The 18,811-nt window shown below is 36.5% G+C and overlaps 1 protein-coding gene across 1 annotated transcript in view; it reads right to left on the reverse strand.

Annotated features, from left to right (window-relative positions):
• PIAS1 (protein inhibitor of activated STAT 1) overlaps nt 1–18,811 on the reverse strand; it is a 121,771-nt gene that overhangs the window by 29,937 nt on the left and 73,023 nt on the right. Inside the window, 4 exon segments of the mRNA XM_032621189.1 lie at nt 6,617–6,722; nt 14,599–14,733; nt 15,381–15,471; nt 18,690–18,736. Coding sequence (XP_032477080.1) covers nt 6,617–6,722; nt 14,599–14,733; nt 15,381–15,471; nt 18,690–18,736 — 379 coding nt within the window.

Genomic DNA, 18,811 nt, shown 5'->3' on the forward strand with positions numbered 1-18,811 from the left:
TTGGACAAAGATTTCATAGTATGCAAAAAGCACAAACCTATAAAATAAATGCAGGGAAAAGTTGAATAGATATTTTATCAAAGAAGCTATAAGGATGGCAAATAAGCACATGAAAAGATGCTTAACATCGTTAGGTCATTAGAAAAGTTCATATTAAAACCACACGGACATATCACCTACACAGTGACCAGAATGGCTAAAATCAAAGCAGCCTGACAATATCAACTGCTAGAGAGAATGGGGAAAAAACTCTAAATCTCAAATCTTCTTGGTAGGAATGCAAAAATGGAATATGCACTTTATAAGAAACTGCCAACCTCTTTTCTATACATTTATCATGTGACCCAACAATCCTAGTCCTGAGTATTTACCCAAGAGAAATGAAAACGTATGTCCACAAAACTGATATTCATATGCAAACTGCAAATGTTTTAGCAGCTTTATTCATGATAACGAAAAACTGGAAGCAATCTAAACGTCCATCAACTGATAAATGGATACCCAAATTACAGTACAGATAAATGGAACACTACTCAATAATAAAGAAAGAGCAAACTACATGAATGAACCTAAAACCATTATACTATGTAAAAGAAGCCAGAAACAAAAGGCTACATGCTGTGGGATTTCAAGTCCTGGAAAAGAAAAAAACCACTGAGACAGAAATCACATCAATGTTATAAGAACTGGGGTAAGGAGATGAGACAGAATGCAAAGGGCCACAGGGGAACTTTCTGGGGTGAAGAATGTTACAATATTTTGATTGTGGCATTTAGTTCATGATTGCATACACCTGTCAAATTCATCAAACCGTACACTTAAACAGTGTGAATTTTTACTGCTTGTAAACTATACTTGAATAAACACAACCAAAATAAAAAAAAGAAGAAAGGTGTGGGGGGGAATCAGTATGTTAAATTTCATAAGAAAGTGAAAAATAAAAATAAGACATCAATATTCATCCTGCTGCATCAACCAACACCGGGTAAATCTTTCAGGAGTTCAGGTTTTCTGGTGTCACTGTGAGCTGCAGCCGTAATAGTATTTTACTATTTTACTATATGATGATTAATTTACTAAAATTAATCTTTGAAAATCCCTGTTGTCATATGCTATGAGAGTTTGCCACTAGTCACATGTGGCTATATTTAAATTAAATTAAATTTAAAATTCAGTTCCTCAGTTGCACTACCACATTTCAAGTACTCAACAGACACATAGTACTAGTGGCTATCACACGGGACAGTGCAGATATAGAACATTTCCATCACCACAGAGTGTTCTATTAGTGTTCTAGGTTTTCAAAAAATTTTCTATCCTTTTTAGAATTTTATTTTATTTTATTTTTTTTGCAGTACGTGGGCCTCTCACTGTTGTGGCCTCTCCCATTGCAGAGCACAGGCTCCGGACGCGCAGGCTCAGCGGCCATGGCTCACAGGCCCAGCTGCTCCACGGCATGTGGGATCTTCCCGGACCGGGGCATGAACCCGTGTCCCCTGCATCGGCAGGCGGACTCTCAACCACTGCGCCACCAGGGAAGCCCTCCTTTTTAGAATTTTAAGGCTGTAAACAATTGAACATATTAAGTCCAATACTTCATTTTATAAGCAAGAAAACAGAGGCACAGAGATGTGATCTTTTACTCAAGAACTCTTTTCATCAATTTACTTAACAGAAGTCTGAGGATCTACTATGTGCCAGGCCCTGAGCTAAGCACTAGGAATTCAAAGAAAGATAAGATTAAGTTCCTGCCCAAAGGAACTCATAGTCTAGTAGAGAGCAAAGATACTTCTCTAATGTGCTGTAATGGAAACTAGCTCAAAGTCAATGCATCAACTCTGGGGGTTCTGAGATACCTCCTGGAAAAAGTGAAACATGAGGGATAATTAGAATTTAGGCAAAGTAGGTAACAGGGAAGTCTGAGGCACAGAGAACAATACTGGCAAAGCACTGAAGAAAAGAAAAGAATTCATTATTTTTGGAGTAAAAAGAATGAGAAGAAGAATGAATACAGATGACACCGGAAAGTAATAAGCAGGTGCCACACCATGGAAAGCTATATGTTTAAGTCATGTTAACAAGTTGGAGTTTTTATCCCATTGGTGTTAGGAAGTCATGGATTGCAAAGAAATGGTAAGATTAGATCTGTATTAATCACTTAGATTGCTACCAGAAGAGAGATATAAAAAGGGGGGCCAATGGGCTTCCCTGGTGGTGCAGTGGTTGAGAGTCCGCCTGCCAATGCAGGGGACACAGGTTCGTGCCCTGGTCCGGGAAGATCCCACATGGCGCGGAGCGGCTGGGCCCGTGAGCCATGGCCGCTGAGCCTGCGCGTCCGGAGCCTGTGCTCCGCAACGGGAGAGGCCACAACAGTGAGAGAGGCCCACGTACCGCAAAAAAACAAAAAGGGGGGTGGGCAAGAAAGGAGAGGAATATATAATTCAAGAATAGGTTTTTAAAATAAAGGCAGGATATGAGAGCTTAAATGAGGTCAGTGATGGTAGGGAGAGAGAGAGCTCGACAGAGTTGAGAAATATTTAGGGTTTATGTCTGATAGAACTTAGTGAGTTCAGTTTTCACTACCTGAATCTGAGGAACCAGTGGTATATTTCGGTGAAGACAGTTAGCTATGTGTATCTACATTTGAAATTCAGGGGAAGGTCTGGAATGAAAATATGTATTTGGGAGTTGGTGCTAATTTAAACCACAAGAGTAAATGTGATTATCTCTAGGGAAAGTATGTATGTCCTTGTCGAGACCAAGGACAAAGACCGAGGGAAAACAAACATTTAGGATACTACCCTTAAGAGTATCCATTGAAGGCAAGTGATTGAGAAGAAATAGAGATGAGAATTTCAAGGAGAAAGTTGTTGGTATGAAATGCAGCAAAAATATCTGACATAAACTGAAAAGATAAACTTTAAATCTGGCAATCAGATTGTCACTTGTGACATCTGCAAGAGCAGTTTCAGTGGAATGATGGGAGTTAAAAGTTCACAATGGGTTGCAGTGAGGAGGTAGAAAGGGAAGTGTAGATGACTCTTTGAAGAAATTAGGATGAGAACAAGAGGAACACAGATCTCTATCTAGAGAGTAGCTTGCTTTTGTATTTTCTAAAGGATGAAAAAGACTCAGTGAAGGCTGACAGAAAGAGCCTATAGAGCGGAGGAAGGAACTGAAAATACAGGACAGAGAGCAGATAAGTGAGCAGAGAGGCCTCGTAATGCTGTTTCTGAGCATCTCCATCTGGATGCCTCATAGACATCTCAAATACCAAAAGTCCAAGAGTGCACTCTGATCTTGCGCCTGCAACCAGATCTTTTCAACACTGTTTTCCATTTCAGTAAATGGCACTACCATGTAAGCTGGTGCCTAGTAAGTAAGGAACCTAGAACTCCTTCACTTCTTTTTCTTCACTCCCCACACGTAGTCACCACTTCTCCCCTTTAACACCTGTCAAACCATCAACTTCTCTCTATTTCCATCACCATTACTTCAGTTCAAGACATCATCGTCTCTTATCTGTACAACAGGTTCCTAACTGGCCTCACTACAACAGCCTAGCTCCCCTTCAATTCAGTCTTCTAAGTGAACTTTTTATTGCCCATATCTGATCGTACCACTCTGCTTAAAAATCCTCTAAGGGTTTTTTATCATCTGTCTTCATATCATCTATATGAACTCACCCCATGGCTATCTCTCTGGCCACTTTCCTCCTTTGTTCTCTCCACTCCAACTCTACTGGCCTTGTCTCTTGGCATATTCTCCTCCCATCTGGGGCTTACCTCCTCCTCATCCTTATAATCGTGTCTTAAACATCATAGCACCAGAGAGGACTATGTTCTCCTGCTGTTACCTCCAGAGTTCCCTGTCTTTCTTCTTTAAGACACGTCACAACTGTAATTCACTAATGACTTGTACAATCATTTAATTCTGTCTTTCCCACTGGACTGCAAACTTCTGACGGATGCAGAGACAGTATGTGTTTTGTTTAAGGCTACAGTCTCCTGTGCCTGGAACACAGTAGACTCTTAATACAATGTCTTGAATGAGAAGAATAAATGAATAAAAAATTAACTTTGGGCAGGAAACGGGACATTTCCTCCTGAGATTGAAGAGAATAAATAAGGATGGGTACAAATGAAGATAAGCTGAAAAGTAGTTTTGTGACATTAAGGAAGAAATGGGCAATTTAGACAAGTCACATCTTATAGCACCGATTTTCTTGCGCTGACAGTGTTGAAAGAGGGGGAATATTGTTTAAGTATGGCCAAGGTTTAAAGTGATTGCTAAAGGGAAAAAGAAGAGGAGACAGGAACTTGACCAAGAATTAGTAAAGGACTGCTTTGTGATAGCGGTGAGGGGACAACTCTACGTGAAGACAGAAACCGCAATACAAAAATCTACTAGTAATCGAATGAATCAGCGTGGATTTCTCTGTGAAAAGTCTAAATACCATTGACTTTATTTCAAGAATAATGTCTGATTTGACTAATAAAATTTTGCTGGTAGAATTCATTGATAAGATTAAGAATGACTTACAATGAACATATTTGTGGGTAATTTGATTCTACAAAATATCTGAGAAACCCACCAACATTTTCTTCTGTCAAGTTGTTTCACACAATCTTTTAATTACATAATTAATTTGTTGGGTAACATTTCTTTAGAGATAGCATAAAGGCAAACAATCTGTTCTTTAGTCAATTATGACAAATGTTTTATTGGTAGGATCCAAATTAAAGTTTTGTTGGTTCCCCAAGCCAACAAGATAAGATACAAAGTTCCACAAAAATCCAACCCAATCTGCAATTACTCTCCACCTCCAGGATTTATTAGAGATGAAATAAACCACTCTTGAATTAAGTAGCTTTTGCTGCTTAACAGTGGCTAACAGTGGTTTGTTCTAGTAAATAAAATAACTCTAGGCTCACCTTCCCACTCTCCCTCCAGATGGTGCCACAGCTGCAAGCGGAGAAGAATTTACAGCTTGAGCAAAGACAGCTTGCCTTATTATTATTATGCAACATAACAGCTTCATCAGCTTTCAGCTTTATTTCTTGGTATGACCTTTTCTACACAGGCTCACACAATTCCATAATACTTTCTGACTAAATGAAATTCTAACGCTATGTGGCAAATACGAAGATTCTCAGGAGAATGACCAGAATGGAGTGTGAAAAAAGAAAACTTCTTCTCTTGTGTGCTCCTTCAAAGCAGGTGTCTGTCCCTCCTCTTCTTTCAGGATCCCCCACTCATCTCCTTGTCCTTGCCAAAAGGTGCTTCCACTCCCCTAGACCTCAAACCAGACCTCTAGCTCTCCACTGTCTATCAAGGAATGCCTACAGAGGCATTAGCCACTAGTGTGCTCCTCTTGACTCAGAATATTTTCAATTTTAAAAGGACCCTTTTTATACAGAAAAATCCTTCAATGAACTCTTGAGGGTATACTGATATTCAGAGGTAATGGGATCTTTTAATCCGGCATACAAACAGGTTAGGAAAAGAGATAACAGCTATGTCGCAAAGGGAAACAAGAGGAAAGGTGGTCTTACTACCTTAGTTTCTTTCTACCAGAATGTTCCTAACTACAAATCTGATAGTGGGCTTCATTAATCAACTCACATCAAGAATCCTTAAAAGGGTAGCTATCGAACCCCCATCTGTAAAAGCTTTGTTCTCCAAGTGCCCATCCCCATCCCCCAATCCATCTATCTCTCACAAAGAAGAGAATAAAGGAAGAACTTAGTTCAACTGTTTGGAAAGGCCACCAACCTCTGGCCTTAACCCTCAAACACTGAGGCCAGAAGAGTCAATGTGCCCCTTACTACCTCTCAAGTTCACCTGAACAAAAGGAACCATCTAGTTATTCCTACCTAAGAACCTAGATTTTGAAGGAGCTTTAGATATGATGTGGTATAAACTTCTTGTTACAGATGAAGAATAAGAGATTCAGAGTATGAGTAGACTGAGTTTCCAAGGCCACATAACTGGTTAAAAGCAGAACCTACTTCATTATTATATCTACCACCCCACTGACTCTCTTTTTACTTTGTTAATGCAGGGATGTTGTCATCACATATCCTTGGACATTTTTCCTGGATAAACCTTAAATATAAAATAATTCTTGTAAAATATATGCCAAGATTTCCTTTCCATCTCCTAGAATTCCTGAACACTTATTTATTTTTATGAAGCTTTGGTAAAATATTCTTCTGTATGCATGTACTGACTTTACAAAGTTAATTTTAAGATCAGTAAAATATAAACTATAAAATATACGTCATGACAAAGATATTAAAACTACTCTTTTCTTTTTTTTTTGGCCCCACCACACAATGTGTGGCATCTTAGTTCCCCGATGAGGGATCAAACCCGTGCCCCCCTCAGTGGAAGCGCAGAGTCTTAACCGCTGGACTGCCAGGTAAGTCCCTAAAACTACTCTTAAGTCTTGAATTACTCTAGCTCACAAAACAAAGTTTTCAGTGTTTTAATCCACTGTGACAAGCTCTAGTAAAAAAAATAAACCCTAAAATTTCTTGAGTTGAAAAAACACTATTCTAACCTTTACCAAAATAGTTCAGCTGCATAAATAAAATAAAGTTATCATACGTACTTAAAGCTCTAGAATGATCCGGATTCCTTATTCCCTTTGCTCGTAACCTCTGAAGAAGAACTGTTGAGGACAACTGTTTTACAAGATATACTGCCATGGAATAGTTCTGGAAAAAAACAAACAAAAAAAAAGATGTAGAAAGCAAACAACATACGTAAGTAAATAGGTACATCTATTTTAATCCCACAATGATAGGGAAAGAAAATTAACACCTGTTTAAAACACCTACTGTGCGCCAAGCACTATCTTAGGTGTTTTCATGAATGCTAATTCATTTAATCTTAACCAAAAAGCTGCTGAGGTAATCCTATTTTTATGGATGAGGAAAGTGAAGTGTAGAAAAGTAAAAGAACTTGTTCTAATTTTGCAACTTTCAAGAGATAATGCCAGATCTGTCATGCTTCTGTATTACCTGACTACCTATGCTTGAAGTTAATCAATTTAAGGCACTTATGTAAAGAACATTGTTAAAAATAAATATAAACCAATGCCAGTAAGATGTCAAAGTCATCATAAAACATGTTTAGCAGGTAGCAGTAGCTATTTAAAAAATTAGACTGGCATCCTAATTTATACCATTTAATCTCTCTCTATGCCTTTAACTAGTTTTGAAAAGAGCCTACTTGGGCTATTATCACAACAAGCAGAGGGAATATTAAATATTTTCAAAGAGAAGCTGATGGTTTGGCAAAAGAACAGATGAATATCCATTACCAGCAGAGGGACTACCCAGAGATGGTACTAGGAGAAGGGGGACAAAGAAAATAGTTTATCAACAAGCCAAGGCAAAGTAAAGGGTACATGACTGGATAAGAGGAAGAAAAGAGGGCTGAGGCTTATGAAGGGTAAGAGAGAGATCTAAATGAGAAGGCCCACTTTCCACTTGGTGTTGGAATCAAGAGATTTGGAAAGAAGCAAAAGGAAAAATAATTATTGCCATCTTCTATTTATTAGCTACATACAGTTTTACACACACTCTTAATATATACTATCCACCTCATTTAAACCTCAAAGAAGGCCTGTAAGAGATACGTAGGGCAAGTATCTTTCTAAATAAAGGACTGATAAAATGGAGGCACACAAAAATGCTTTTAATTTTAAATTTTAAAAAATATATGTAATCTGCTCATGATCATGCACCTGCCTGATGACAAAGGTGGCACTAGAAATCAAGAGGAAAGTGAAGGGATGTCAGGACAATGGACTAATGGCCAAGGCCAGTGTAGTTCTCTATAGTTCTTCACTTCACATACCATTTGCTTTGACCCTCCTAACCTAGTCCAATGTACATTCCAACTTTCACACTTTGGAAAATGCATCCCCCTCTTTTGGCAAGAAGAGAATATATTGTACAATACCCTCTGGAAGGTCAAATTTTCACTTAGAGTTCAGAAACCTATCCGTGTTCACATGCTACACATTTTCCAGGAAAAAATGAAGTATCAAAAAAGCTAATTTGGGAGGGATAAATTAGGAGTCTGGGATTAACATATGCATACTACTATATATAAAATAGATAATCAACAAGGACCTACTGTATAGCACAGGGAACTCTGCTCAATACTCTGTAATAACCTAAATGGGAAAAGAAGCTGAAAAAGAATGGATATATGTATATGTATAACTTGAATCACTCTGCTGTACACCTGAAACTAACATTGTAAATCAACTATACTCCAATATAAAATAAAAATTAAACATTTTTTAAAAGCTAATTTACTTTCATTAATAAATCCCATAATTTATTAATGAGGAACAAATAACCTTAAAACTTACCAAAATTTTAGACATACAACATACCAATCTAATGTAAAACTAAAAAGCTCCTTTTAGAAAAAAAATCCTTATTCACCTTTATTATTTGATTAATGGTTCAAGTATGATAGAAACTGCAGAAATGCTAATTAACACTGTGAAATTATTATATATACTTACAGCCTGAATCTTCAGAACTAGTAATCACCCTAAGGCTTTATATAAATTTTTAAGGAGAGGTCAAGTAGAAACTACAAGTTCAGTGAAAAGGGATGTTCACTCTAGTTGAAACATGTAACCAGATAAGAAATTAAAAAAAAAAAAGGAAGCAAAAAGAAGGTCAGGTATTAACAAACACCACTTGTACCGATAATATGGAATTAAATTTTATATCACATGAAAGAGATTCAGCAGCAACCCCCACCAAAACTTCACAGTGGTATAGTATCTTTCCTAGGTAGATGATATATTGTTCCTGCTAACGCTTCAAAGTACTACTTAACTCCAACTACTGAAATATATTGCATTACACTGATGTTTTTGTCAAATGCTTTTTCAAAGTCTTCAAAATTGTCTATCAAGTTTATAGGACGTTTTCTTCATTATTAAGATATGATCTCATTAAGTGCCCTTTACACCAGTATCTAAATAACTTCTCTACAAACAATGACAATTTAATAAATGGCTAGATGCAGTGATTACTCTGAGGTAGGATAAGAAGTTACAACAGAGTTCACTTATCTCCTTCAACCACTGTACTAGCTCTTCTTTTTCTCTTATATTACAATTTTTAAAATTGAGCTATAATTGACATATAATATTGTGTAAGTTTAAGGTGTACATGTTGACTGAATAGTTATAATATATTGTAAGACGATTACCACCATAGCATTAGCTCTTCCATTTATTTCCTTTGAAGACATAATGCTAACACTTCTCAATGGCAACTAATAATACAGAAATTAATCCCCAAAACAGTAAGAGATCCTACATGAACTATTCAGATTATCTTCACAAGCTGAATAAAACTAGGATCAAAAACCAATCTAATAAGTTATCTTTTGGGCTTCAGAAAAGAATAATTTTCTTTCAATGTTTTATTTCAAAAAGAAGGTCTCCAACTTGTAGATCATGGTCTACACAAATCTTACCTGGGAGATCTTCAAATCACTGAAGATTACTGTTTTCTTTCTGAGGTGTGGAAGGCTTCCCATGGAAGAATATTTCCCCCTCTCCTCTAGTGCTATATATCAGCAACCACATTTCCCTCCTCTCCCACAGTTTGACTTCTTTCATAGTTCACTGTAAACACCCTGGTGTTTATACACTTTTCACACACAGACAAAACCCAAAACATCTGCAATACCCTCTTCAAAAAGGGGGACAAAAACAGGGAGCCCAAGGTACACTAGAAAAAAAACATTTAAAAGGATTTTAAAAACCTAATAGTGACATACTGATTAGGTAAAGAAAAAATATATAACCTTGATAGATCCCAAAAAAGGATTTTGATAAAATTCAAAATCCATTTCTCTCAAAGATATACAGTAAAAAAGAGGACCACAGGATTATGTTGTTGCTATAATTAAGTTCTATCAAAAATTAATAGCCATTATAATACTTAATGTTGTGACACTAGTATTCTCATTAACGTTAAGGAACAAGCCAAGTATGTCCACTAGCACTCACATTACTTAACATTGTTCTGAAGGTTCTAGACAGCACAGAGAACAAGAATAAGAAATTATGGCCTAAGTATTAGGATTATCATTATTCATATAATGATACATCTCAGACTCAAAACCGCCTATTTGGAAATACCAAGAAACCTACTAAAAAGCTATCAGAACCAATACGTGAATTTATGTACTAAGTAAATATTCAACAATAACTAGCTTTTAAATAAAACAATAAATACATTTTTTAGAAAATATAACAGAAAAAAGATCTATTTACAATGGCAGTAATAATAATAAACAACACAAGAATCAATAAAAAATATGGAAACTTTGTAAGAAGAAACCTATTAAATTACTGAGGAACATGAAAGAGGATTTGAATAAATGGAGAAACATACAGTTCCTGAAATAAGGACATTAAATACTGTAAATAAGTTAATCCTCTCTAAGTTAATATACAAATTTTAAAGCAAGCTCATTTATTCCCAGAAAGATTTGGGGGAATAATGCAGGGGAATATGTCTTACTCCATGCAATTACTTTTTCAACATTTGCACTCTCCTCAATGCCCCGATTTCTTCTCTCACTCTCAGCAGACTTCTCTCACCTCCTATCTCACAGACTTAAGAGAATTCATCAGATCAGAACTTACCACCTCTCCAGTACCAATCATATACATGCATCCAATCCTTTTATTCCACTAAATAAAGAAGTTGTCCCTCCTAGCTACAATGAGTTAGTTAATGAAATTCACTATTGATTATTTTTCTCGTGTATATTTAATCTCTTCCTCCCAAGAAGATACCTGCCATCATCCTTTATACATGTTTAACACTCTCCCATTAAAGCAAACAAATAACTCTCATCTCAAATTTCCCTCCAGCTCAGCTGTATCTATTTCCAAAGCTACCCTTCTATAACTCACTATCTCCACTGCCTTACCTCTGCCTGGTCACAATAGGGCTTCTCCTCCCACCATTCACCAAAACAGCTCATGTTAAAGTCAACTTTATGTTTCTAATCCAAAAAGTATTTTTTTAGATTTCAACATACTTGACTTCTCAACATCTGTTCAGTACTGCTTACCATCTCCTTTTTTTAAAATAAATTTTATTTTATTCACTTATTATTTTTGGCTGCATTGGGTCTTCGTTGCTGCACGCAGGCTTTCTCTAGTTGAGTGGTGGCTACTCTTCATTGCAGTGCACAGGCTTCTCATTGCAGTGGCTTCTCTTGTTGCGGAGTACGGGCTCTAGGCACGTGGGCCTCAGCAGTTGTGGCTCGCGGGCTCTAGAGCACAGACTCCGTAGTTGTGGCACACAGGCCCAGCTGCCCCGAGGCATGTGGGATCTTCCCGGACCAGGACTCGAACCCGTGTTCCCTGCATTGGCAGGTACATTCTTAACCACTGTGCCACCAGGGAAGTCCCTGTCCTTCTTTTTTGAAACTCCTCCCTTGGCTTCTCATACCCACCCCCCGTTCTGCCCCACATCTCTGGTACTATTTCCCCATGTCCTCTGCAGGTTCATTCTCTTCTATCCAGTATTAAAAGTTATAGCTCCTCAAGAATGGTAAGCCTTCAACACTCTCTTCTTTTTACTTGTTACATTTCCCCTAAACAATGTCAGCCTGCTTGTATGGCTCTAATAACCACCAATATGCAGATGACTCATTTTCTTCTCTAGCCCAAACTTATCCTCTGAGCCTATATGCCCAATGCCTCTTCAGAATGTCTCAAAGGCATCTCGAACTCAAAAGCTTCAAAACTGAACTCATGATTGTCTCCACGTAGTCCTCCAATACTCCTTCCTTCAAAGCGAAGCAAAGCAAAACAAAACGCACCTAAATTCAGTCCTTTTTCAGTGTTTCCTCTATCTCAGTAATATTATCATTTACCTTGTCACTCAAGCCAGAAACCAAGGAGTCATCCTTGACTTCTCCCTTTCTCTTAGCCCCTATTTCTAATCTATCACTTAGTCCTACAGATCCACCAATTTATCTCCATCCCCAGTGCCACCACTCTAGACTAACATACTATTTCTATCACTAACGCTTCAGCAATAATAAGAGGTAACCTCTATGCATGACTCTGGTCTCCATTCAAGCTGTTCACCACTCTAAAGAGTGGCCTTTTCTAAACAGAAATATGGCCCTGTAAACTTTCTGCTTAAAAAGAGAATATCCTTAACATTAACATTACCTCAAAGGCCCTACACGGTTTGGTCCTTTTTTACCTCTCTAGCTTCATCTTGTACCCTGTTCTTCCCCATTCTATGTACTCTAGCAATTCCTCCTCCCTTTCAGTTTCTTAAGAAGAACTAGGCTCACACCTGCCAGTGGACTACTCTGAATGTTGTTTTCTCTGAACCTTTCACCTAACTGATTCCTTCTACCCTTCTCTCAGCTCTTAGCTCAGTCATTACTTCCTCAGGGAAGCCCTGCCTGACCTCTCTCTAGTGCAAAGTGGCCTTTAATATACTCTAAAATCACCACACACATCTTCTTTATATTACTTATAATACAGTTCACATTTTCGTGTGTGACTACCTGCCCCCTAGATCCTAAGCTCCAAAAGAGTCAGGACTTTTTTTTCTCACTATGGTACTGCCAGTCTTCAGCAGAGTGCATGGAATATAGCACACATTCTATAAATTTCAAATGAATTAGTGAATAGACATGAGCTCATATCATAAAACCGTAATAATCAAAACTATTCTGAAATTGTGCCGGAAAAAGAATGCTAGGCTAAGAAACAATACAGAAAAGTTCAGAACACACACAGGATAAATCAAAGCAAATATATAATAATGGTGGCTTCAGAATTAGCATTTATTTAGTCAATGGTATTAGAACTGGCTATTTAAAAAATTAAATTTGTATTTCACACTACACATAAATTCACAATGGATTAAATATTTTAAAGGTAAAACTAGAAACCTCAAAAGTCAAGAAAAAATATAAACAAATATTTATGTAAGATTGGGAAGGGCAGACAGACTAAACTTGATGGAGGCTGACTGGAAAGACTATAAAGAAACAAAACTGTGCAACTAGAGACTATAATACTAAGTGAAGTAAGTCAGAAAGAGAAAGACAAATGCCATATGACATCACTTATATGTAGAATCTAATATATGACACAAATGAAACCTATCTATGAACAGAAACAGGTACGTAGAGAACAGACTGATGGTTGCCAAGGGGGAGAGCATGGAAGAGGGTAGGAGTGGAGTTTGGAATTAGCAATGCAAACTGGTATATATAGGATAAATAAACAACAAGGTCCTACTGGATCGTACAGGGAACTATATTCAATATCATGTGATAAACCATAATGGAAAAGAATATGAAAAATAATGTATATATGTGTATATATATATGTAAAACTGAGTCACTTTGGTGTACCGCAGTAATTAACACAACACTGTAATTCAACTATACTCAATAAAAAAATAAATAAAAAAAAGAAAAACAAAACTGGTTAAGATTTGGCTCCATAATAATTTAAATCTTCTACACATTAAATAAAAATAAAGGGCAATAAACTAGAAACAAACATTTGCCACATGTAAAAGAGGGTTAAATCAATATATAAAGAACTCATAAACAATAAAAACAGCAATACAGAAATAGATATTGATATGATTTTTAAATGTGAATAATCACAAACATAAAATATGCCCAACCTCAATAATAATAAGAGGAGTACAGGGGCTTCCCTGGTGGCGCAGTGCTTGAGAGTCAGCCTGCCGATGCGGGGGACACGGGTTCGTGCCCTGGTCTGGGAAGATCCCACATGCCGCGGAGCGGCTGGGCCCATGAGCCATGGCCACTGAGCCTGTGCGTCTGGAGCCTGTGCTCCGCAACGGGAGAGGCCACAACAGTGAGAGGCCCACGTACCGCAAAAAAAACAATAATAATAAGAAGAAGAGGCGTACTAATTAAAACAATGTGGTACCACTATTTACCTATTAAAATTAGTAGAGATCTTAAAGAAAATAAAACTCAATGTTATCCATCGACAGGCACATGAATAAACACAAAGTCAGAGAATAAATCTGTACAACATCTTTTGGTAAGGCAATCTGCCTATGTACACAAAATTTCTTTAAATTCTGATGCTCTTTGACTCAGCAATTCCACTTCTGGGAATTTACTCTAAGGAAATTACCATGTATGTATGCAAAGTTAGAGCTACTAGGATGGTCTTCAAAATGTTCTTTGAAATAGTAATCAATCAACCAAATAAATGTTCAACAACAGGGAACATCGTATTGGAATATGATGTAGCCATTTAAAATTATGCAGATGAACATGAAATGACATAGGAAGATGTTTATGAAAATTACTCAGTGAAAGTTATCAGGTTATAGAACACTGGGTAGGGCAAGATCCCATTTTTTTAAATGGGAACATGTTGAAAATTCATTGTGAGACAAAAATAAATCCTTTTGCAACTCATTTTTATTTACACACAAGCTCAGGTAGCCATGGAGATTAACCATTCCTTATAATACAAAAATCTGGTAGAAACAAAAATTTACTTACTCTTCCAATTTCTGCAGTCCATGAAACAACAATGGTGTTCGGTACAGTTGTGGACAATCGGACAAGTGAGGTGATATTAATTGGTCGGCTGGGTCGCTTTGGTTCCACACCATTTTTAGTAGGTGGAAGATAACCCTAAGGATGAAATATAATTTATTTCTACTTATTACTTCCACAATCATTTCAACTTCCATTCCTTAAAAAAAACCCTACAAACTACATATGAGAAAATGAGTATTTTCATTTAAAAGTAGAGAAGCAAACGTTTGTAAGAGTTTCCTGTATGTTTCTCTAAACAACCATACAGTCTCATAGTAAGCCTGAGAAAAATACTGGTGGCAGAACTTAAAAATCTCTAAAACTTAAGAATCAGGTTGAATTCATAAAGAGCTTGGATAAGTATATAAGGACTATTTTAAAGGTGAACAATAACAGCCCCCACTCCTCTGTTAAAGGCACAGCATTCTTCAAATCTCTATTCAACCAAAAGCTTCCAGACTCACACGAATACATCTGAGGTTTTGTTGAAACAATCTCGTCTTCCCAAAATTCAGTAAAACACTAAAGCTACCACACCCAACTCCTAGACTATGTCTCCATAGCTAATGTCACAGCTGTTAATTGTACACAGTTGGTACAAGTGTTTCACTCAGTCACATGAATATATATCCAAAATAAAGATGTTTTCTTAACGAAAAATATGATTAACAACAGCTGTGATGACTTATTTGCTAGCTATGTTGGCAATGCACTTTTTAAAAAAAATAGCTTTTGGGACTTACTGGAAGGCTGCAAGGTTTTGTATTCACTTTCACGCAAAGATTGGGTGGGAAGTGATCTTCTTGTGGACAACTGGTTTCTGATAAACAAAACCTAAACAATAAAGGACAAGTTTAATTACCTTTATTAAAGGATGACACATTAATATTTTGTTCCATAGCTAATCTAAAAGATGGTCAAACTTAATAACAACAGCAAAAAAACTACTAACCTGAATAAATACATGAAATAGGTTTAAAATAAATAATTCTGTCAATGTAGAGTTTCAGTGGTCACAACTACCAACCTGTAGTTCTCTTCATAATATTTCCAGTCATTTGTTCAAGCATGTTTTGGGGGGGAGGAGGTGGGGAAGTGCTCTGTGGTTGAATAAATTTGAGAAATTTTGAATCAAAAAATTAAATTACGTTTCCTCCATATAGAACTTCTCAGAGCTAAGCTAACAATAACTGTAACTTTTTAAGAGGGAAATATAAATATATAGTAGTTCCCAAATTTATTTGTCTGTGAAACATTTTTTGGTTCTCAGCAGACTATACTGAAAATGCTAGAAGTCCATCCCCAGGATCAAGCTCTGTCCACCAAGCCCAGGTACTCCATTATTCCCTGAAAACTAAAGATGCTGAATAATAACATTAATTGTATTATATCCACATGTGTTTAGAATACTATTTTTAGAAACTCATGAAAACATTTATTTCTAAATTAAATGCGTTATCTTTTGGGAAAACCAAGGACAACTACATAATTTGTACATTCTCACTCCATTCTTACATAGATCAAGAAATAAATTATTAATTTGCTATTTAAGACAACTATTCTTGATTATTATACTTCCTTATTCCCAATATAGAGCGGAGGCTCATTCCACTTTACAGAATATTCACAGCACCTCTGAGTTACATGTTAAGAAGAATGCTATCTCTGAATTCTGTGAAATATTCATCATGCACAAACACCTTCTCTCAACATTTTGATCTGCCTGCCATGCAATCTGTGTGAGGGAGTGTCCACAAAATGGGACAATTTTCTATATAAAATTTTATGGGTACATATAAATATATGGTCATCTTTAAGCAGGGACAATCTGTAGCTTCCATTAGATTCTCAAAGGGGTTAGAGGTCCATATAAAGGTTGAGAATTACTAATCTACAAAGATTTTCTCAAAATATACTTAGCAAACAGATGTCAAAGCCCACAAGATCATCTCTAACCCCAGCAGAAGCTTCTATTACAGGCCAGTTCTTTACTTTGCAACAGTAAGAGGATGCCATAAAGCTTTAAATCAATTACTCCAATGCAGAGATAAATTAGAAACGTGGGCCTGGCTGCCTGAAAGCTACAGAAAAAGCAATAATTTTAATGACAAGTTGACTCCTATTCAATTAAAAAGTGAAAATCTAAATCACCCTTACAAACCGAAGACAAAAAAAAAGATTTTAAAAATGGGAACAAGAGCAGAAAGTTTCTGTATAGAAGTTCATGGGGGTGGGGAGGGAAAACAGATTAGGAATCTAATAGAGAAAATATTGATCCTAATTCTGACCAAATTGTTTTCATGTTTTAGATAAAGACTTATAATTAGGATAGTGGAAGGTATACACTCCCAACTTAATACACTGGGATTGCTGTAGGGGGTGAGGAGGGGATGAAAACAATTTAGTAAAATACAAAGAACCACCTAACAATTACCAAATATAATACAAAATGGTTCTTTTTTCATCAAATTCTGGAGATAAATTTGATGGCTAAGCCATTTTTAACCGTCAAGATCCCCTTAGAACCTCTGAATTGATCTTAGAAAGAAAACCTTCCTTTGGAATGTGAACCATACCTCTTGGCTGCTTTAAAGAATGCATGCGTACGTTAATACTAAGGATAGTAACTAGATCTTTTGTTTTAGAGCTATGGTTTTCAAACTTTATTTTAGCCTTGGGATACTCTCCTCAAATGAAAACTAACCCAGAAGTCAAACATGTAGAACAGATCAAAGCCACATTACTTTGGTTCAGAGTGTGTGTATATGTGTGTGTCAGGTGGGGGAATTGGGGGCATTGGGGAAGAGAAGGTGGAATGGTAGCCAGAGGGTAGCCCCCAAACAGTGGCTCCAAGCAACAGTCTGAAAACCACTGTTTTAAAGGACAAAGTCACATATCAGTATGAACAAAATGTAAACTACTGAGGCAGGGAAGTAAAAAATATTACAGCAATATACAATTAATTATGAAGGCACCATATTTTAGTCCTTTAATTTATTCAGTCATTATCATAGTCTGTCCCTGACAGAGGAAAAAGTACCTTTTACACAGAAACACCTTTGTCAGTGCCTTCCAAAACAAGACCTCAACCTCTCCTCTGCTTTCTCAGTTTTCATCACACTATTTTTGAACCTAAATCAGAGTTTTTCACATTATTCCATGAAGCACTGAGCTGGTGCTTTCATCTCTTTTCTGATCTCCTAGTGTATTTATAATCTGTACATACAACTTAGTATCTGATTATTGAGACTGGGCTATCTGTTTGACTTATCCTTCCCACTTTATAGGGAAAACAGATTGTTGAGGAAAACAACTGTCTTGTATTTCCTCTTCTATCCCTATTGCAACAGACAATGTGGGACACTTAGGTTTACACAAGGATAGTCACTGAGTAAAAACAACAGCATAAGATGGTTTAATGTAAGCAACAAGAGAGAGACATATTAACATAAAAGATGTCTTAGATATTCTTAGAAGAAATGGGCTAAGAAAAGAACAATATGGGCAGTAGCATGTTGAAAATTTTTCGTTTTCCAAATTGTAAAAATTTCATCTTTACAAATCTATCAAGAGATGTCTCACATGGAATCTAAATTAGAGAGTATCTAAATTAATGGTTTAAAAATACAGGACAAAAAAATTAGACTATTTTGGTTCTTGTTAGTCCATGAGACACTGTAGACTTAACCTAAGTATTAGTTCTTTATCTACAGTAGTTTGCCACTCATGCAGAATAAGGTCTTTGCTTTCATAAAACTTGGTACTTCTAAAGAGCTGACCACCATATTTAACATATCATTAGCTGGAGCTTCTCAACCAACCAAGGGCAACCAAAATAGAGAAATATGGTTAAATATATGGCACATGACTGGGCTACATTAAAATCTAACTTTGATAGTAATTAGGATGTATCGTAACAGGAAAAGGTTTTCCTCACCCAAAACATCTAAACCCAATACTTTCATATACTTACTGAAAATCAGGTAGATTTTTTAAATCTTTAAGAAATATTAACTTTTAAACTTTGGATATATACTGTAGCAACACTGTACCTTAACTGGACCTGCACTGTGAAGTCACATTTGGTCCAGAATTATCCCTAGAAAAGACAGAGTAAGAACTACAGTTATTTTAAAGATATACAGAGGAAAGCTGATTCAAAAGACACTGTTAC

Source organism: Phocoena sinus, chromosome 2, assembly GCF_008692025.1.
Source record: "Phocoena sinus isolate mPhoSin1 chromosome 2, mPhoSin1.pri, whole genome shotgun sequence".
Classification (NCBI taxonomy): domain Eukaryota; kingdom Metazoa; phylum Chordata; class Mammalia; order Artiodactyla; family Phocoenidae; genus Phocoena; species Phocoena sinus.